General features: G+C 44.7%; 3 protein-coding genes across 5 annotated transcripts in view; 2 read left to right on the top strand and 1 right to left on the bottom strand.

Moving 5' to 3' along the window:
• The window catches only part of LOC117646678, a 586,045-nt gene that overhangs the window by 257,779 nt on the left and 307,339 nt on the right, over positions 1–20,927 (top strand). The gene's annotated exons all lie outside the window — the stretch shown is intronic.
• Positions 250–15,266, bottom strand: LOC117654199. The gene is made up of 8 exons (XM_034400439.1): positions 15,143–15,266; positions 10,928–11,093; positions 9,777–9,847; positions 9,020–9,194; positions 7,457–7,648; positions 5,439–5,651; positions 1,474–1,755; positions 250–585 (listed from the first exon to the last, which is right to left on the bottom strand). Exons 2-8 carry the CDS (start codon positions 11,060–11,062, stop codon positions 250–252), a joined length of 1,404 nt encoding a protein of 467 aa, XP_034256330.1. The 5' UTR covers positions 11,063–11,093; positions 15,143–15,266.
• LOC117646755 lies at positions 15,213–20,756 on the top strand. 3 transcript variants are annotated; one of them, XM_034387932.1, is made up of 3 exons: positions 15,213–15,303; positions 17,397–17,568; positions 18,689–20,756. In XM_034387932.1, the coding sequence occupies exon 3, from the start codon at positions 19,287–19,289 to the stop codon at positions 19,998–20,000; it is 714 nt and encodes a 237-aa protein (XP_034243823.1). In that variant the 5' UTR covers positions 15,213–15,303; positions 17,397–17,568; positions 18,689–19,286; the 3' UTR covers positions 20,001–20,756. The 3 variants fall into 3 exon arrangements, with proteins under 3 accessions (XP_034243823.1, XP_034243815.1, XP_034243834.1); XM_034387924.1 differs by lacking the exon at positions 15,213–15,303 and adding an exon at positions 16,795–16,932; XM_034387943.1 differs by lacking the exon at positions 15,213–15,303 and adding an exon at positions 16,982–17,128.

Genomic DNA, 20,927 nt, shown 5'->3' with positions numbered 1-20,927 from the left:
AATGGTTTAATGCGGCTAGAAGTTAAAACTAAGTATTTGAGCATTTTTAGTTTTGCACTTTTTGTCAATTCTGTCATTTTTTTTCTAATTTTGCTATTTTTCTCATTATTTAGCTTATAAATCCAATTTTTATCGGACCACTTTTTCCTTTGAACTGGTCTTTGCCTATTGCCTACAGATGATTCAGTTCAATTCTGGTAGCTTTGGTCGCACGGGACGCGCTAGGACTTATTCCCCCGAAATCGCATTTTAAACCACTGTGCAATCCTCCAGCTGCCTGGAGCAGGACGCCGCGTCGTGCTCTATGGCCATGGCGCCCATCTCGCGCTCCAGGACGACGCGCTCGAGGGCCTGGAAGCCGCAGTCGGCCAGCCGGCGCCCCAGGTCGCCGAGGAAGAGGTCGCCGCCGGGGACGGAGGCCACGACGAGCCGGACCTCCTTGAGCGTGGCCGCGTGCGCGCGCAGCAGCGAGAACAGCGTGGCGACGAAGAACTTGTCCACGCAGACACGTAGCCACTGCAGCCCGCAGTGCCCCGCGCGCGGCGGACGCAAGTCCACGTTGCCGGGCCCCAGGTACCACAGCACCTGCATGCAGAAAGAGGCGATAGGCTCGAGACAAAATACACACTGAAATTCAAAATTAAGGAATGTCCTTCAATGTTTTAGGAAACTCATTAAAGTTTGAGTGAAAATTTTAAGAAATTCGTCGAAACTTTCGTGAAACCTCGAAGGAATTCATCCGAAAATGGGGTAAAATTGGTCGAAATTCTTGGAACGTGTTTCTAAGTTCACGCGCATGAATTTTCCAGTGGGAATTTTTTGGAATGCATGTCACTTCCTCAAAATTTATGAAAATTTACTATTAATACAAATAAATTTACTTTTCTTAAGATATGCGTTGATATTTCTCATTACGAGATTCCCACCCTAAATGCCTGATGAAGAAATTTCCCATACTACTAAGGAAACGGCGCAAGCATAGTAAGAGAGTAGTTTTCCTACGTATTACGAAGGACGAGGGGTCGTCAACTCCCCTTGGCCGTGTACGAGGGAGTATACGTATATTACCAGTAATATAGGTAATATATGTGTAATATAAAGTAATACAAAGTAATATATGTGTAATATAAAGTAATACAAAGTAATATATTGTAATATAGGGGTATTATAGAGGCGAAATTGTGGTAATATGCAAGTAATATATGGTAATATACAGGTAATATAGCCACCGTGTACGAAGTAATATATGAGTTGCCGACCCCTCGACGAAGGATTTCCTGTCTCATAGTGAAAATACGGAAAAGATTCGTAACACGAAGGAATATTGCTCCGTATTGTGCTTGCACTGATTTCACTGGAGCATAGCTCGTATTTCATTGAATGTCATTTCAAAGTGCGCGGCAACCCAATCAAATTCATTGTAATCCATCAAAATTCAGAATGAAACGACATCCAAGCCCGATTCCCCTTCACCTGCAGCCGCCGCAGTCTGGGCATCCGCTGCGTCGACACCAGCTGCCGCTCGGTGCAGTTCTGGATGCGGAGCTCCTCCAGGCTGGCCGGCAGGGCGGGGAAGAGGTCGTCCACCACGCAGGACACGTCGAGCTTCCGCAGTTCCTCCACGTCCCTGAGCAGCAGCATGTGGCGCACACCAGCGCACTCCAGCTGGAGCTCCCGCAGCCGACGGGCCACGACGCACAGCAGCGAGTTGCTCTCCCTGTCGAAGCGGCAGTCCAGGCCGGTCAGCTTGAGGACCTGGAAGATCACTTCGGTCAGCTCGAGGACCTACACGATCACATCGGTCAGCTCGAGGACCTAGATCACATCGGTCAGCTCGAGGACCTACACGATCACATCGGTCAGCTTGAGGACCTGCAAGATCACATCGGTCACCTTGAGGACCTGGAAGATCACATCGGTCACCTTGAGGACCTGGAAGATCACATCGGTCACCTTGAGGACCTGGAAGATCACATCGGTCAGCTTGAGGACCTGGAAGATCACATAGGTCAGCTCGAGGACCTACACGATCACATCGGTCAGCTTGAGGACCTGCAAGATCACATCGGTCACCTTGAGGACCTGGAAGATCACATCGGTCACCTTGAGGACCTGGAAGATCACATCGGTCAGCTTGAGGACCTGGAAGATCACTTCGGTCAGCTCGAGGACCTACACGATCACATCGGTCAGCTTGAGGACCTGCAAGATCACATCGGTCACCTTGAGGACCTGGAAGATCACATCGGGCACCTTGGGGCCTGGAAGATCACATCGGTCACCTTGAGGACCTGGAAGATCACATCGGTCACCTTGAGGACCTGGAAGATCACATCGGTCAGCTTGAGGACCTGGAAGATCACTTCGGTCAGCTCGAGGACCTACACGATCACATCGGTCAGCTTGAGGACCTGCAAGATCACATCGGTCACCTTGAGGACCTGGAAGATCACATCGGTCACCTTGAGGACCTGGAAGATCACATCGGTCAGCTTGAGGACCTGGAAGATCACTTCGGTCAGCTCGAGGACCTACACGATCACATCGGTCAGCTTGAGGACCTGCAAGATCACATCGGTCACCTTGAGGACCTGGAAGATCACATCGGTCACCTTGAGGACCTGGAAGATCACATCGGTCACCTTGAGGACCTGGAAGATCACATCGCACAGTGGGTCAAAACCAGGGGTCTCCAACTCGTTGGCCCGCCTCTGGCCCGCGGGCCAGGCGGGCCAAGCCGGGCACGCTGTGGCCCGCCCGGTGCGACCGGAGCGAGAGAGACAGGTAGTAGGTAGCGGAGTGGGGGTACTGGCGGGTGGAGTGGGGGACGGCTTCACAGCGGCAAAGCGCTCTGAGATCCGGAGTGGGGGAAGAGCGGCGAGTAGCTGAGGCAGCAGTAGCGCTGGCCCGGGCTCGGGCCCGCGGGCCCAGCTGGGCCAAATGGCCCGCCGGGCCTGAGTTGGAGACCCCTGGTCAAAACGGTCAAAAGTGCGAAAAAAATATTTTATTATTGAAATCGACTCAGTTCGACCCCAAAAGACTACCAACCAAGTATTTTGAGGTTTGGGCCAAAAATAGCGATGTAGGGGGTCAAAATCGAAAGTTACTATCCCCGCACGCTCCAGGCGAGGTCAGATTCGGATTCCTCGCTAAAAATTGGTCCAGAATCACTAAGAAAAAATTTTACTTTTTCAAAAATAAAAAATGGAGGGGTCAAAATCGAAAGTTACTATCCCCGCATACTTTAGGCGAGGTCAGAATCGAATTCAGCGTCAAAAAGTAATTCAGAATCACTTGGAAAAAACTTTACTTTTTTTGATGCAAAATATTGAGGGGTCAAAATCGAAAGTTACTATCTGCGCATGCTTTAGGCGAGGTCAGAATCGGATTCCGCGTCAAAAAGTGATTCAGAATCACTTGGAAAAAACTTTACTTTTTTTGATGCATAATATTCAGAGGTCAAAATCGAAAGTTACTATCCCCGCATGCTGTAGGCGAGGTCAGATTCGGATTCCTCGTTAAAAAATAATTCGGTATCACTTTGAAAAAGCTTTACTTTTTTTATGCAAAATATTCATTGGACAAAATTAGTCAAAATCGAAAACTACTATCCCCGCATGCTTTAGGTGAGGTCAGATTCGGATTCCTCTCTAAAAAGTAATTCGGAATTACTTGGGAAAAGCTTTACTTTTTATATGCAAAATATTCATTGGTCAAAATTGGTCAAAATCGAAAATTACTATCCCCGCATGCTTTAGGCGAGGCCAAATACGGATTCTTCAGTAAAAAGTGATTCGGAATCACTTGGAAAAAACTTTACTTTTTGATGCAAAATATTTATTGGTCAAAATTGGTCAAAATCGAAATTTACCATCCCCGCATGCTTTAGGCGAGGTCAAATTCGGATTCCTCGTTAAAAAGTAATTCCGAATTATTTTATAACGAGGAATCCGAATCTGACCTCGCCTAAAGCATGCGGGGATAGTAATTTTTGATTTTGACCAATTTTGACCAATATTCATTTTGCATCAAAAAAGTAAATTTTTTTCTAAGTGATTTCGAATCACTTTTTTATGAGGAATCCGTAATTGGCCTCGCCTAAAGCATGCGGGGATAGTAATTTTCGATTTTGACCAATGAACGTTTTGCATTAAAAAAAGTAAAGTTTTTTCCAAGTGATTCCGAATCAATTTTTAACGAGGAATCCGAATCTGACCTCGCCTAAAGCATGCGGGGATAGTAACTTTCGATTTTGACCTCTGTATATTATGCATCAAAAAAAGTAAAGTTTTTTTCCAAGTGATTCTGAATTACTTTTTGACGCTGAATTCGATTCTGACCTCGCCTAAAGCATGCGGGGATAGTAACTTTCGATTTTGACCCCTCTATTTTTTGTTTTTGAAAAAGTAAAGTTTTTTCTTAGTGATTCTGGACCAATGTTTAGCGAGGAATCCGAATCTGACCTCGCCTGGAGCGTGCGGGGATAGTAACTTTCGATTTTGACCCCCTGCATCGCTATTTTTTGCCCAAACCTCAAAATACTTGGTTGGTAGTCTTTTGGGGTCGAACTGAGTCAATTTCAATAATAAAATATTTTTTTCGCACTTTTGACCGTTTTGACCCACTGTGCATCGGTCACCTTGAGGACCTGGAAGATCACATCGGTCAGCTTGAGGACCGTAAACCGGGGTAACTTGAGACAGTATTTCACGTTTTTTGGACCGTGTGTCCACAAAACTTCTCTCACCAACCCGAATCCCAACTAAGTTCTATTTCACATGATTACATTCGGTTTGGACCCCACGAATTTTTTGGGGGTCTCCTAAAATGAGAGTAATGGGCCTCTAAAGTTGTCTCAAGTTACCCCGTCATTTGGGGTAACTTGAGACACACCTACTTTTTCCTTTGCCTTTTCACGGAGGTGGGGTTTTTGCCAGACCATACTGATTTTCTGAGACATTTAACTCATCTTCAATGAAAAGTACTACTTGTGGAATATATTAGAAGATTTTTGATCCTTTTATTAAGATTTTTTCATCAAGGTTACTTTTGGTAATTTTAGGGATAACGGCACTTCAGAAGCGCAACGATTCTCCCATTTCACATCCAACCCTGACACCTGTTAAGACATTTTTCTTTATTTCTACGTACACAAGTCCATTCCTGCAAAGGTATATAGTCTTAGTCAATTTTTAAAATTTACTCTAAATACTTTAACTATTTTCACAGTTGTTTTTCTTGAAAAAATCGACGGTTCTTGGGCTATAAGTTGTCCGATTTCAATGACATTTAGCTCGTTGGAAAGGTAATTAAATTCCCATCTCTTGAGACTTCAAGATTTATTATATCTCATGTGGTCCGTGTGTAGTTGAGAAAACACCGCCTCCAACCCAAAGAGCAGCCGCTCTGGATCCGACACCACCACGTCAGAGCCTTACCTGCAGCAGGGGTCTTCGCCTCGCGATCTCGTCCCCATCCTTGCCCTTCAAGTCCAGGCACTGCGCTGGAGTGAAGGTGCCGGGGGCTGGGTCGGATTCCTCGCACGGCAGCTTGGCCTCCGGCCTATTCTGCTCCTGCTCCTGGGGATCAGCACCTGTCTCCTCCTGCTGCTGCACCTGCGGCTCGGCCTGTGTCTGTCCCGGAGGCTGGGCCTGTGGCATTCGGCAGCGAAAAGTCTGGTGAAACCCAGGGGTGAATAACTCAGCGTTCTGGTGTACACATGAGTACATGAGTATGGGTGGGGTGAGTGCACTGTGGGAAAAAATCACAGTAAATCCTGTAGTGATTAGTACAGCTGTCACTGTAGTTCAGAGGACAGGATTTACTGTACTTTTTTAACAGGATCTACTGTACTTTGTACGGGATTTACTGTACCACACGAGTGGAGTACGGAATATCCTGTAGCAGGTACAGTAGACACTGTAGCCAGGCACGGTAAATCCTGTGTTCTGAACTACAGCAAATCCCGGCAAAAAAATTAACGGGATTCACCGTGGTTTTTTCGCACAGTGTGCACCTGCTGATACACATAATTTTCGCATTTTAAATCATTTTTTTGGCTTCATTGCGCGGTAGACAACACACAACGCCAAATCGTGTAAGAAATGAACGAATTTCACTCTTTTCAAACTTGTGAGTACACAGACTACAGGCCAATTTGTACACATGAGTACACGAGTGATTCACCCCTCGGGTATAACAGAGGCATAAGAACTAAGTTCACACTCTCGGCACGTTGCTGACTTTTTTTTCTCATTCGTATAAGCAACAGTATTTTATAAGTAAGTTTTATTAATTTCCTTTGTAAAATAATGTACAAAACCAAATTGTCAGTACATTATTAAATATTTCCCAAGTAGTTGTTTACACAGTAAAGTCCTTACGGATAGCGTGTTTGTAGGTTACGGATAGTTTTGTGCAGCCATATTACGGATCGAATTTTGTTTGTAATGCGGATATTTTTTTCCGTAATACAAAGGTTTTGATGTCCGTAATTCACAGATAATTTCGTTGTAACATACGGATTCCCAAATCTTTGTATTACGGACAAAAACATCCGTATTACAAATAAAATTCGATCCGTAATATGGCTGCACAAAACTATCCGTAACCTACAAACACGCTATCCGTAAGGACTTTAGCGTGTAGAAAATAAAAAGTACACATTATTGTTGCACGGATTACTAGCATAAGTACTGACAAAATGAGCAAAATTTTGAAAAATTTTAAAGTCAGTAACGTGCATGTGGCGTCAGTCCGCGTCAATAATGAGAACAGCCGAAACCCGCACGGTAGGACTCAGTCCAGGTTTTCCCAGGGCCGTTTTTCTCCTCTACTAAGTGCACAGGAAAACCAGGACCGAGTCTTACCGTGCGGCTGGCGCGTTTGCTGCTTGTAAACGAACAGCCACTAAGCTAAGGTGTTTAACCCAGGTTTAACCTGTTGAATCTGAAACCTTCCATGCACATTTACATCTATGAACTCTAAAACCACTATTTTGGAAAATTTTTGGCCATTTTTTCACCAGGGTATACCCTGGTCCCCCGTACGTCCACTGAAAATCAAATAGTGATACATCTCACTTTCAGAGGGGTGATACATAACTGTCTCACCGAAAAAAGGATGATACTAAAACGTATCACCGAAAATAAGGTCGTACACAAATGTATCACCGAAAAAGGGTGATACTTCCCCAGGAAAACAAGGGCCAATCTCGCGGATATCTCACCTTTTTTTCGGTGATACATTTGTGTACGACCTTTTTTGTGGTGATACATGCATGTACGACCATTTTTTCGGTGATACATTCGTGTACGACCTTTTTTTCGGTGATATATTTCGTATCGACGAAAATTGGTGATATGTCTCACCCTTTGAATTACAGTGTCCCCCTTAAAGTTGCATCTATGAACACAAACAGTCCCATGACGTTTTTTAGCGTGCAGTATCACCGTACCTGAGCTGCAGGGAGCAGCCGGCCGCTGTCTTGAAGCCGCAGCAGGAGGCTGACGTACTCTTGACGCCGCAGCTCCGCACTCCGCGTCGCTCCGTCGCGGCCCTGGACGGTCACGCTGCAGCTTGCCACGGCCGACAGCAGGCGGTCGGCATCCTGCATGAGCAGCGCGGCGTCGGAGAGCTTCTCCCTGCGCTGCCAACACGTCAGCGCCGCCACTGTGAACCTTCGCAAATTTTGCAAACCGTCTTGGAAACTAGTAATTGAAGTCAAATTAACGCCCCTCTTGACGCAGCAGAGTAACAAGCACCTCATGCTGACCGTAGTTCAAGATACTTTGTTATAACAAGCTTCGGTTCTTTGTAATGCCTTGAGTAGTTTGTACGGTTTTCAGGGTTTATAAGGTAGAATGAATTTTCAAAGGTTAGCCACGAAGCTGCACTAACATAATACGACAATCTTCACCACGCGAGTGTTGGCAGATGCACGTCTTACGGTGAAAGGCTGCACCAACATAGTAAGGGAAGGTGGGGTACCATGTGACGGTTTTTGTTAAGTGCCCGTCAACCCAATACTACCAATCACATTACATCCATAAGTAGTCATGTGAACAAAATGATTCTTCACCTTAAAATTTCTGTTGAGATTTCTAATTTATCTGTTTTGGTTGCTGAGTTATCCCGAGTTGAATGGGCCAAGTCAAAGTGTCACTTCGTACCCCACGTAGTACATTATGTGACAGCCTTAGTGCACCATGTGACAGTGGCCTTTTGTCAGGGTTTAAATCCTATTCAGCGTACCTATACGCAAAGAATGAACGAAGAAGTCTTCCAGCTTTTTATTTCCGTTGAGTTTATCAATTTATCATCTTTGGTTCCCGAGCAATGAAGGTTTTAGTTATTAGTGTACAAATGTCATGGGCTGAACACATTCAACTGAGTGAATCGTGGAATCCCATAGCGAATGACAGTAGTGTCACATGGTGCCCAGATCAACAGCTTTAGGGGAAACAGCAATAACGCTCAAAGTTTATGCCGCAGAGAATCGAGCCAAAGCTTATTTTGCGCTTAAAACATTAAAGAAGAACATCTTGCAGAGCATATGTCCTTAAAATGTATTTTAAAGGTGAAAAGCGGACGCGGCGGGAAATAGAAAGAGTTTCCAATGAGCTATTTTAAGACTATTTCCAATTCTGATCGCTACCATTCCCGTCCTTTTCGAAGGAGAGTCACGACCTATTGCACGTCGATTCTCCTTCATGATACCTTCCTTTGAGTCTTCTTACCGCTGTTGGATAGCAAGCCGTTTGGGAGAAAAAGCCAAAGTCACATGGTGGCCGTATCACATGGTACCCCACCTTCCCTTATGGTGGAGATTTTCTCCATAATACCAACGAAATTCGTTAAAATATCTATAAGGTACAGTGAATTCTCAATGGTACGAAGTCAGCTGCACCACCATAATATGGAACACTTTCACCATAATATGGAGAATCTTCACTGTAGAACATTTAGAGTGTGGAGGGCAGAACATTTCAAGCCCTTGAGGGCATTACGTGTTTCTTACCGGTGTGCCCCACTTCGAGGCAGCCTCAGGCTGCAGGGCCTCCTGGACCCTGTCACACAGCCTTCGCCATTCCTCTGCATGAGAGGTGAACTCGAGCAGGCCGTCGTCCAGGTGCTCCAGAATCTTCTTGCCGGACTTCAACAGCGAGGCCTCCGTGGCGGTTGCAGAGCGGCTCCTGAAACCATCAACGTCGTCAAGAGAGCTGCCTTAAGACGGACACTAAACGCAAAACTGTTCCCGAAACTTGCAAGCAATTTTGCTGCATTGTGTTACCAACTCCCTTCACACTGGACGTTTCCTTATTTACGGGTGGAGTTTATGATGCACAACATACATTCAATTTCGTCTAAACAAATCTGTTAAGCTCCGTGATGTAATTCTATTAGTGTGCACAATCCTTGTCGATTGAAGGATGGGTACTCTACATGCCTTAGGGTGAAAGGCGGCACCAACATATTATGGTGAAGATTTTCGTGTATGGATGAAGGAAATCGTCACTGCCTTTTAAATTTTCAAAGGTAAGGTATAAAGACAGCGGCACCTCAGGGAATGTTTACCATCTAGAGAATCTTCAGCGTACGACTAAGAGTAAATTCCTCATCGTTTAAACCAAATCTGCGACAAGACTGTATTGCAAGGCACTGGCACTCAGTGCCCACCAAAATCAGAAAGGTTCACTCTGAAAAGAGCTACGGTTAAGGTCTCCCTCTCCCCCCCCGTAAAAAATGAATCAAATTTGAAAAATAGTATTTCTTACCTTGAAGCTCCTGTCAGCATTCTCAGCACGGTGATGTTGTCCGGCAGGTTGTGAGCTAAACCAAAGAATGCCTGAAACGAAGAGCGGATTCGGCGTTGGCTGACAACTCCCAAGGAACACGAGCGGTACAACGCGATGGTGTGACTCGCGTGACTGACAAGCAAAGTGCACGTGCTGACACTGCACTGTCAGAAATTTCCGAGAAAAAAAATGGAAAAATCATGGAGTTTTTCCGAAACTTTTGCTTGGAGCTCTCCATATAGGCAAACTCTGGGCTTTGTCCGAAAAGTTTCGGAATTTTGAACAAAAATGCATGATTCACTATCGGGAGATCACGGAAAAAAAGTTTGCAACCAATTAAAAAATGAGGGAAAGGTGAACCCCTATTTGTTCAGCTCAGTTTTCATAATACTAAGGGAAACCTACAGGATATCACTAAAAGGAGCTCGAAGGAGATTGTCCCTTCTTTTGCCATCGCAGACTAAGAATGCTTCGGCGAAGCCCTCATTAACATATCCAAGAAGACGTGCATTTTACCTCCCATCACGACCCAAGTAATGCTCCGATGAACATTTGTTCAAGTCCTTAGAAAATCTCTCCGAAAAAAGATAGAAAATGAATGGAGTCTCCGTGAACGTGATTACAGAGTTTCTCTCCATAAAATTTCGGAGCTAATTTCTAACAGCGTGTACCGCCACCTAGCTGCTGGCTCACTGGTGAATGAGCATAAAAACTTCGCCCTGCAGGGAAGTACGGTCTCGCGCCCGTAAGGTAACATTAGTGAAACAAAGGCATTAAAATTATGCCCTTTAAAAGAGCGTTCAGGATTTAATCACTTGGAGCGGCGTGAATCGTTAATGCCTTTGGAAGGGCATTAAAATTTTACTTGAAAGTCCTCTACCATTCACACCCTTCCCAAGGGCATAAAACAATTTACGCCCTTAAAGGGCGTAGAAGAGTGTTAATGCCTTCAGGGGCTTAGTTTTTATGCTTTTGTTTTACCAGTGCATGCCTACATAAGGGCTAAAACTTTGGCTGCAAATTTTACTCATTCACGCCCCTTCCAAGGGCATGAAGCGAATTGCGCCGTCCTAGGGCCGTTATTTAAGCCAGGCCATCAAACTGCCTTTGTTTCACCAGTGCTCACTCACCTTCCGGTCCTCCGGGCACCTCCGCCCCAGCTCGGGCTTGCCCACGCATTCCGCGCACAGCGAGTGGCCGCACGGCAGCGCCTTGGGGCGGTGGCGGCCCTCGTCGAAGGGCTCCAGGCACACGACGCACTCCATTGATTATCGGACGGCCAGGGACGAAGAAGCCCTACAGAAACAGCAGAGAAGCCATGTGAGCACATTGGGACGTGAAAAGGAATGTCATTCGCACAGTAAAAACACTACGTAGAGCCGGTTCGTAATACGAAGAAAATGAAGGCATTGTAAAATCCACGAAAAAATGCTTTGTATTAAGAAGCAAAATCCTTCGTAATACGAAGCATTTCTTCATAATACGAAGCAATTCTACAACGCCTTCATTTTATTTGTAGTTTTTAAGCAAATGCTTAGTATACTTTTCAGAGTACGACCGGCTGTTGTGAGGAAAATTCATCCAAGAAGTGGAAGAGGAGAATAATTCGACGTAACTCCAAAGTGAGTTATAATTCCGCTATTGCGCCTTAGAATGGCATACTCCATTATTAAACTAAATTATTTGACTCAATTTCTAGCAGTTAAGGGGAAAATCCACATCGAAAAAAGATATCACTCATCTAGACACCTTTCACTGTGGCAAAAAGCTACGAAAAATTATGTACACTGTCAAGGTGAGAGGCTGCACCAACATATTATGGTGCAGATTTTCTCCAACCAAATTCGTCAAAACATCTGTAAGTTATAGTGAATTCTGAATGGTATGTTGTGAAGTCAGCTGCACCACTGTAAAATAGAACATTTTCACCGTGATATGGAGAATCTTTACTGTCCAACATTTTGAGTGAAAATAGCTTGTGGTAATTTTCCGTAGTCCCGCTTGTCATCATTTACCGTAGGACCTTACAATACCCTCCGTAGGACCGAACAGAGTTTTCCGTAGGACTATACAGTTTTTCAGGTCCTACGGAGAATCCTGGCAAAAAATGAACAGAATTTTCCGTACTTTTTGGTCACAGTGTTTACGCGCTCAATTTAACGGAAAATGGAAACAACAGCCAAAGTCAACATGACTCCGTTGGAAATATTGTCAATAGGAGACAACTAACTTGTGTTGTTAGGAATACATTGTAAAAAGAATCAAGAACATCAACGGAAAAAGGGGCTGAGTCCGAAAAGTATATCAGAGGAACCAACACTTTCAGCTGACTAGTTTTACTTGACTTGTCTCCAAATTCCACTTCGTTTGGGAAATTCAAGATGAGATGACTCTGTTGTCCATTTAAACGGAAAGTTATAAATCACAAAGATCCTCTACGGAGTAACCCAACACTTCTGTTGTTCATCTAAAAATTTAACTTTGCCAACAGCTTTTGGTATCTCATGAAAAATGGCAAAATCGGAGTTATATCCTTCTTCCGCTTCCTGGATCATATCTTTAAAAAAATATCATTCAACGAACGTTAACGAAAGCAGATGATACTCGTTTGGTTTTCTTCTAGGTGGTATTTCGGGATTATTCATAATGAGGAATTCCGCCTGAAAGAGGAAGAAAAGAAATTGCAAGATGGCCGCCGCTAGAACATCACAAACCCTCACTTGTTTTTGAATTGTTTCTGCTCTGCGCATGCGCAGAAGCCCCCGAGCAGAAAGAAATCCAGAAACAAGTGAGGGTTTGTTATGTTCTAGCGGCGGTCATCTTGCAATTTCTTTTCTTCCTCTTTCACGCGGAATTCCTCATTGTGTATGAAATGAAATAGACAGCCCAATAAAATACATAGACCTAAGCGAGCTGGACAGTTAAGGGGGGACATCACTCCAAAATGGTCAAAAATTGCAACTTTTTTTTATTAGTTTATATTATTGACCATTCTATTCTGCGTCGAATGGTGAAAACCGCATTCTAAAATTCAAAAAATTGCAGTTTTAGGAGGTTGTGGGCCGAAAACATGCATAGGGGAAAAGCCCAGTTTCCCCAACTTTGATCGCGTTTTTCTCGGAACATGAAATTGCAAACGGTTGCAGGCCTCTAGGCCGCAGTTTTTGAGCTACAGCGGGGAGATTTAGCTTGGAAGCTCCTACGACATGCCGCTATGGTGGGTAGCAAAATATTTTGCATTGGTAAATTTTAATTATTTTTTTAACGTTCAAAATTGAACAATTTTGACCAAAAAAATTGAACAGATTTTTTTGGTGTGTAACAAATACAACTTAAAATGGTTTTTTGAAAGTGATTGAGGTACCCACCATAGCCAGACATCTCAGGAAGGCTGTCACCAAATTTCGTTGTTCTATGTCAAACCGTTTGGCGTCCAGCGCTGCAACAGTGCGAAATGGTCTAACCTAACACTCAAAATTGTGTTTTCAACGAAAGCGCTGTACTGCCCTGGCGGATTGACTTTGTGTTGTTTGATACTTCATCTGTTAAAATATGAACAATTTATCTCTTTCCGTTTGGTTTTTATGACGATCTTACAAAAGCACTGTTTTGGGAGTGATGTCCCCCCTTAAGGTCAAAATTCAATTGTGGGTCACGAGTCAATTATGGGCCATTTTGTTTGACGGGCCGCTAAAAATCCATGAATGACCGAACCGGCTTCAAATTCGGCATGGGTCTTCCCTCAACCTTCCTTTGTCAGCTGAAACGGTGCGGATGTCTGAGCATCGACCACAACGAAACCTATCGGGCAGCAAAGAGAGACCTTAAAAATTCAACGGAAAATTGGGCCTATCCAAGGGCAAGAAAAACGAAAAAAAAATCGATGTTTTTCAAACATTGAAAAAAAAATCGAATTATGGAACGGAGGGGGACGCCCTTCCTGATTTAAGGATATAATAGGTGAAGGACTAAAAGTCAACCTTAGTTTGGTAAGTGGTGTACAAGGCTTGGCGCGCGAGTAGCCTCAAAAATTGCTGACCCACAATTGGTTCCAAAAATCAATTGTGGGCCAAAATAGCCAGTTTTAAAAACGGCTGTAGCTCAGTAAACGAGGACGAAAGACGAGGCTTCTAGAGATGTGCGAATCAGGTTTTTTCCCCTCGAATCGAATCATGAAAAAAAATCCCCGAATCGAATCGAATCTGCATCTTTTTTCTCGAATCGAATCGAATTTTCGTCCCTGTTTTTCGAATCGAATCCGAATCTCAAGCAAAAATTTCATGATTTCGTTACGTTGTTGTTGGAGCAATACAGGAAGTGCGTTGTTCAATATCAGTAGTGCAAAACAAATATTAGTGGAACAAAAAATAATTATGTTTTTATTACAATGTAATATCACATAAAAATATTAATATTTGGTAATTTCAGTCTAGAAGCTAGCTGGCGGGTGTGCAGCGCGTGATTCAAACGGGAGGGGAAAGGGACAAGATTCGAAGGCGAATTACCCTCGATTCGAATTTTTCGAATAGTTCGGATTTTAAGCAATTTTCCCGGGAGCGAATCGAATCGAATCAGAGCTGATTCGATTCGATTCCGAACCTTTCGCACATCTCTAGAGGCTTCTATGCTACAAAACGTAGTCAAGGGATCATATTTGAACGTCTCAAAGCTACTTTGGCTACTTGTTCAACATTTATATTTTAAATATGCATTTTAAAAAAAAGTGACCCACAATTGATTTTATACCTTATGGTGCGAGCCGAGCTGTGGTTTGCACCGCCGCGCCGCGCCGTGCCTCGAGCGCGCTGAGCCGTGCCGAGCCGTGAGGCATTGTTGCTGTTCCGTGCGCTGTACCCAGGGAAGGACTGTGCGAGAGGGGGAGGGCATTGTTGGCCGGTGCCGCTCGCGCTGTACCCGGAGGAGGAGTTGTCGATGCGTCGCGCAGGCTGTGCATCACTCATTCACTCGCCAGCCCGCCCCGGCAGCCAGCCCCCATTATTGTTAGGATACAGCCTTGGTTTCTGGACTCTCGAGTAAAAGCTAGCTGACACCTTTAAGTGTTTTGTATTGTTCTAGGTACGTTTTAAAGTAGTAAAGGTATCATCTGCTAAAAGTGGAGTTATCCTCTTCTTCCGCTTCCTGGATCATTTCTAAAGAAAAACAATTCTTTTTCTAACCTAGTTCGTTTCCGAATTCTGGTTAAAATTTATGACGCTGTTGGAGTTTATTTCATTTTCATTGGGAGGGGAGAGGTAAGAGCCGCGCATTCAATGCCGTGAAGTGACAAGGCAAGAAAACAAGGCTATCCAATCAAGCAAACGCGGTACAGCAAAATGCTCAAAAACCCGTGCACAAGTTGAAGTCTGCAGCACACAATGTGGCGGTAACGCTGCGGCTTGCGTAACGCTGCGTTACATGGGGGACTCTGCGTAACGTCACGATAACACAATTAATATGGGAAAGAAAAGCATGTGTTTCTACGAAAAAGTTTGCGATATCTAACAAGGTAGGTTTACGCCAGACCGCGTCTTGTCGTAACAGGCTTCGCGATGTCTCGCTGCTTGTTCCTACAATCCGCGCCTAGCGTACCTACCTTGGCCTGCGGCGCTAGCCTGCCTTCGGCAGGCAATGGCTTGTCTGTCGTCGGTTACTTCAAATTTGTTTCTGGGGGGCTCCGCCCCAAGGGGCGAACAACTTGAATTTTGGTGTTCATTTTCTTTAAAATAACGTGAGATAATGGTGAAATAACGTTGAAATAACTGAAGTAACGAGAAATAACATGAAATAACGCGAAATAACGTCGAAATACCCTTGAAACACTGCGAGAAAAGATCGCGGTAAATCCTGTACTGATTACTCCAGACTTCACCGTACTTTTTTTAACAGGCAATTCCGTCGTTTTTTTACAGGCAATACCGTACTTTTTTATACAGAAAACACCGTACCTTTTTTACAGGGAATCCCGTACTTTTTTACCCGGCAATCCCGTACGTTTAATACCTATCAAAAACTGCTATAATTTTGTTCAGTCGATTGACCCTCTTTTTCCAAGTTCCTGATGTACGCAACTGCTGAAGTCGGACTCCTGGACCCCTCTTCCGACCACTCGTTGGAAAGGTCTTGACGAGACCTATTGAAAGGTGCAATAAAATTTTTCAGTCGGTCGACCCCCTTTTTTCAAGATCCTGATGTGGACACTTCTTGGAAGCGGCCTTTGTTGGGACCAGATCTGGTCTTTCCTACGGCATGGACTGTACGGATGAACGGTAACTACTGTTAAAAGACTACGGAATATTTTTGTAAAACAAGTACGGTAAATACTGTAGACTGTACGGAGGATACTGGTTTTTGAAGTACGGTAAAGTTTGGCAAAAAAATTATCCAGGATTTACCGTCATTTTTTCTCGGAGTGAATAAAGTTGAAATAACAATGAAATAACGTGAAATAACGTGAATTTGAAATAACGGTGTACAAATTCTGAGGAAGTTGTTTGCCCCTCGCTCCGCCCCCCAGGCCCCCCTTCATTCTAGATAGACTTGCTTCATCTACAAATAAGACGATTTTGACCCTTGGAACTTTTTAACTTGTCGGGGCTGGGAGGCTCCGCCCCCCAGACCCCCCTTTCTTCAAGACAGAAGTAATCTGCCTGCGGAAAACTCGATTTTTCGCCGTTTTTATGTGTTTTTCGGCTATAAAAACTGAACCAGTTGAGCTAGGATGGTGAAATTTCGCGTGTGCCGAGCCAAGGACATACCCAAAAAGTGTGCAAAATCTCACCGAGATCAGCCGAGCCGTTCAGGAGGAGTAGTGCGGACACACACGCACGCACTAACGGGCTTCGCTATCGCTCAGCCAACAAAGTAATATATAGTAATATAGGGGTATTATAGAGGCGAAAATGTGGTAATATGCAAGTAATATATGGTAATATTCAGGTAATATACTGGTAATATAGCCACCGCGTACGAAGTAATATATGAGTTGCCGACCCCTCGTCGTTACCTGAAATTTTCATGTGCACTTTTCACTTGGCATCTCCAAATTCGAACCTTAACTGCGCGCAGTGAGACACTTGTACCGACATGTACCGCGCTGTTCCCATTCTGAAGTGATTTATTTGCCAACCCAAGGAAGGTAAGGGTTTCTTTCAGTCTCATACCGTTTGAAAATCGACGTCCATCATTTGTACTCAACATTTTCCTGTGTTCTGGCCCTTTTAAGTTTTTCTTACTTATCGGACCCAACGAACTTCCGGTTTTAATTTCCTCACTGCTGGTCTACACCCTACAGCCGCGTCAATATCGGCCAGATTAATCTTTTCATTGAAGTGGTGAAGTGCACGGAGGAAGCGAACCTGGATATTCACTCTGACAACCTTACGAAGTATTTTGAGCATACATATAACAAACTAATTTACTTTGTTATACGAAGAAATAGTTCGTAAATTACGAAGTTTTTTCTTAGTAAGATTATGTATGCTCAAAATACTTTGTTATTATAATCAGCTTTTCTTTGAAAGGCCCAAAAAAGTTTGAACCGTGTTCTCAGTGTTCGTTACTGTAGTGTCGTAACAAGCATGCTTGACTTTGCCACTACAGTCTACTTCGGGGCGGCAAGCTCGTGGTTGGGAACTGCAGACGACGTGACTCGACGTGGAGAGCCAACCCTTGGCAGCGGGACACGCGGCATCAGCAACATCCAGCATCAGCAGCATTTCGGACCCCAGCGGTTCGCAGTCGGCGTTCTCATCAGGCAGTGGCAGCCATGGATGTAAGTCTTTTGAATAGCGTGCTTCGATGTGGCGTGGAAAGTAAACGTAATGCACCTGAAAAGATGGTTCATTTACGTTAGATTGCGTATCAAAAGGGGTTGTCCATTAAGAACGATACGTAATTAAGGACATTTTTTACCCCCGCCCCCTTTCCCATGTTAAGCGGCGTCACGTTGTGCCAGAACCCATCACCCCCTCTCAGCGTAACGTTACGCAAAATTTCTTAGGTGAACACTATTTTTACCCTCATTACTGTTTGTACTTCTGAAATGTGTTCTCATATTTAGTGTTTTGGTATGCCGTAACGTTACGCTGGCTCGTACCTGTCCCATGCACCGCAGCGTTACGCTAGAAGGAACTTACTTTCTAACTTAGCGTACTCTCTAGGAACGTGACATCACGTTCAAACGAATGTGACAAAATGTCACCGTTCGTTTCAGCATTGTGTCCACATTTATTTGAATGCGAATGAGCTGATTTGTGGCTGATTGACATCCAAATGGATGTGACATAATGCTTTCAACATACGTCACGTTTTGTCACATTCTTTCAACGTCACGTCACGTTTCTCGAATGAGAGTGTACCCACACTGAGAAAAACTTGCAAACTATTTCAGGCCTTGCAAATCAAAGTATTTTGTTATACCAAAATGTTTTTAGCATACATAAGCTTACAAGGAAAATACTTCGTAGTTTACGAACTATTTCTTCGTTTAAAAGAGTAAATTAGTTTGTACTAATGTATGCTCAAAATATTTCGGAAGGTTTTAAGGGTGCAGGACCCATATAGTCTCGGTCAGGCACGCCGTTCCGAAGTGCATGACAAGCACACTTTACACTGCAAGATAAAGTGTGAATGGCACAACAAAAGTATTGTGTACAATTAATGTAAAACAGGGGTTGTACAAAGTACAATGAGGATTGTACAAACCACAACGAGGCCCGGACTGCACAGCACTCGTCATGCCGGTCCCATCAAAAATTTACCAGAAATTTGTGTACTTTTGTTGTTTTTTCTTACAATGTTTAACAGTGTGCATGCTGGCTCACATTTTAAATTGTGTGCCATGCTCACACTTGCGCTCGCAGGCCTTACCCTCCTTGCCATTGTGCCCACAGCTCCTCTCCCTGCCGGACGACGCGTTGCTGGCCGTGCTGGCCTTCCTGCCCTCCAGGGAGCTCTTCAGCCTTCGCGTTTTGTGCCGCCGCCTGAGAGACATTTGCCTGCACCCCGACCTGTGGCGACGCCGTGCTTTGAGGGACCTAGAGTACTTAGGCGGGAACGACTATGAGCAAGAAGTGGGCCTTCTGCGCGCTGTCCTGAGACTGGTCCCCTGCATTGGCAGACTTGCTGGTCGTGTAGAAGACTTTGCATTTATGGTGTCCATGGTGCCTACCACTTCGTGTGTTATAGCTGAGCTGGCGTTTACTATTTACGAGAATGAGGCCTTGGCCACAAAGATTCTGCATACAGTACACTCTCTTGGGGGCTTGAAAACGCTCGATGTCTATCTTGACCTTGACTTATCGACCGCGTGTTCTGAAGTCTTAAATACCATCTGCAGTCTTCAGGGTTTACGAGAACTCAAGATTTGCTTTGGAGACTCAGAAACGCTCCTGCTCGGCCCATGTCTTGGTTTGGAAGTAGAGCCGTCGCTAACGAAGCTCTGGTATTACCCGAGGGTGGCGCCGTACCGGAGGCGCGGGCTGTTTTCTTATGTCGCTCCTGCAAACACATGCTGCCACACTGGAAGAAGTGGACGTGGAAGACTTCAGTGAACAGGTCGTCTGGTCGTTGTTGAGAACGTTACCAAAGCTGCGTTCTTTAGCCTGCTCGCCGGGCCCTGTGGCCTTGGACTTCGTGCGACAGTCGTCGCAACTCCGCTCCCTGTGGTTTTATGAATTTTATAAGCTGCCTTCTGCCGCACTGCAGGCTCTCACTGAATCGCGCTCTGCCAGTCTTCTTGGAACTCTAGACCTGTATAGGTGGAGACATGACCCAGATCTCATGGCTTTGGCTGGTTGCCTGCCCCGGTTCCCTGTGCTGCGTGAGCTGTCAGTTGATGCTGATCCCACGGATGACTTTCTGCGGGCGCTGACACCCACGTCCGCGCCCCGCCTCACCAGGCTGTCTCTTCATTGTGAAAAGAAGTGCTTACACGCTTGGTTGCACGACATCCGCATCCAGGACCTGCTTCAAAGAAACCCTCGGCTTCACTTGCAGTTATCGAAGTGCGATTGTAATGAAGAGTACGCCTACGAAGGAGTCATCAAATGTGACTGTAGTTTCTGCGAGAAGGAGGAGAGCCGTGGCCGTTGTTCATGGTTCTCATTGCACCGTAGGACGGCTGACTGCCCTCCGGGCTGCTTGCAGGTGGTTCCACTTCCGTGCTCGTCCGCTCCTCCTGCTGATTCCTCCAACCAGGGATAAGCCTCAGCAACCACCACGTTCCGCCGATCCAGGTTCGACAGAATTATGAAAAATTTACTGGGTGTTTTCCAAAATGCATTTGGTTCCAATCGAGTCGTTCAGTGCGGCTCCACCAGGCAGCGTGATATTCTCTAGCGCTCTCGAGATCAAGTACAACTTTTCAATGCTTTAACAAAAGTTCAAAATATTCCATTTTATTTTTACGCTTTGTAGTTTCTGCTGTATATGCTAGGTCTGAACCATAGAGGTGGTTCTAGTTCAATTGTGTTCAAATGATGTTCAACCTAACCTGACCTATCTAGATGTAAGGCCTGTAAATGCATATATGAACTATTTTGTAAAATTGTACAGCAAAGCATAGGCAAAAAAAAACTGAGTATAATCTAGTGTGTTGGGGTGGTATCATCGCCCTAATTTTAGCGATGAAGGATACCTCTGTTAATCTTTAAACCGAATGTTAAGAATCAGCAACAGTGGAGTGAATAAAGAAATAAAGATTTGAGAATTGAATGTGCTTCTTAATGCGGCAATAAAGCGTACCTCAAACAATATTTGGACAAGCCACGCATTTCCTACTGCCCCAAAATACAAGTCATGATTTTGACTGGTCTCATTCTCAATGTATGCAGCACTCCTGTGAACCGCGCGATGCGCAGACACCGATCAAATTATTGCAAACCCCAGTTGCGCCGGAGAACCCTTTTGCAGCACAGAATGGACTATTCCTGGAAAACGGTTAATCTTGGACGCAAGGGAAACGGCTCTGCAAAGTGTGTACATAGTACACTCTTCTTAGAGCATACTTCCAAGCACACTTTTATTTACTGCACACTTTCTAGGTACACGTCAAACTAGAGTGTGCCTGGCATGTACACGCTAAATAAGAATGTACAGTCTGACTCCTCGATTTGTCCCTCTACCCGGGGG

This window comes from Thrips palmi, unplaced genomic scaffold (assembly GCF_012932325.1).
Source record: "Thrips palmi isolate BJ-2018 unplaced genomic scaffold, TpBJ-2018v1 HiC_scaffold_10, whole genome shotgun sequence".
NCBI classification, from domain to species: Eukaryota; Metazoa; Arthropoda; class Insecta; order Thysanoptera; family Thripidae; genus Thrips; species Thrips palmi.
The sequence above is the reverse complement of the archived record's forward strand: the minus strand, read 5'-3'. Positions and strand labels throughout refer to the sequence as shown.

Excerpts from the sequence above, each read along its gene's own strand:
- LOC117654199 (XM_034400439.1), bottom strand. The coding sequence starts at position 11,062 with ATGGAGTGCGTCGTGTGCCTGGAGCCCTTCGACGAGGGCCGCCACCGC. Across the intron at positions 9,848-10,927 it reads GGTGCCCGGAGGACCGGAAG|GCATTCTTTGGTTTAGCTCA; the intron begins GTGAGTGAGCAC and ends TCTTCGTTTCAG. Across the intron at positions 7,649-9,019 it reads CCTCGAAGTGGGGCACACCG|CGCAGGGAGAAGCTCTCCGA; the intron begins GTAAGAAACACG and ends ACGTGTTGGCAG.
- LOC117646755 (XM_034387932.1), top strand. The coding sequence starts at position 19,287 with ATGTCGCTCCTGCAAACACATGCTGCCACACTGGAAGAAGTGGACGTG.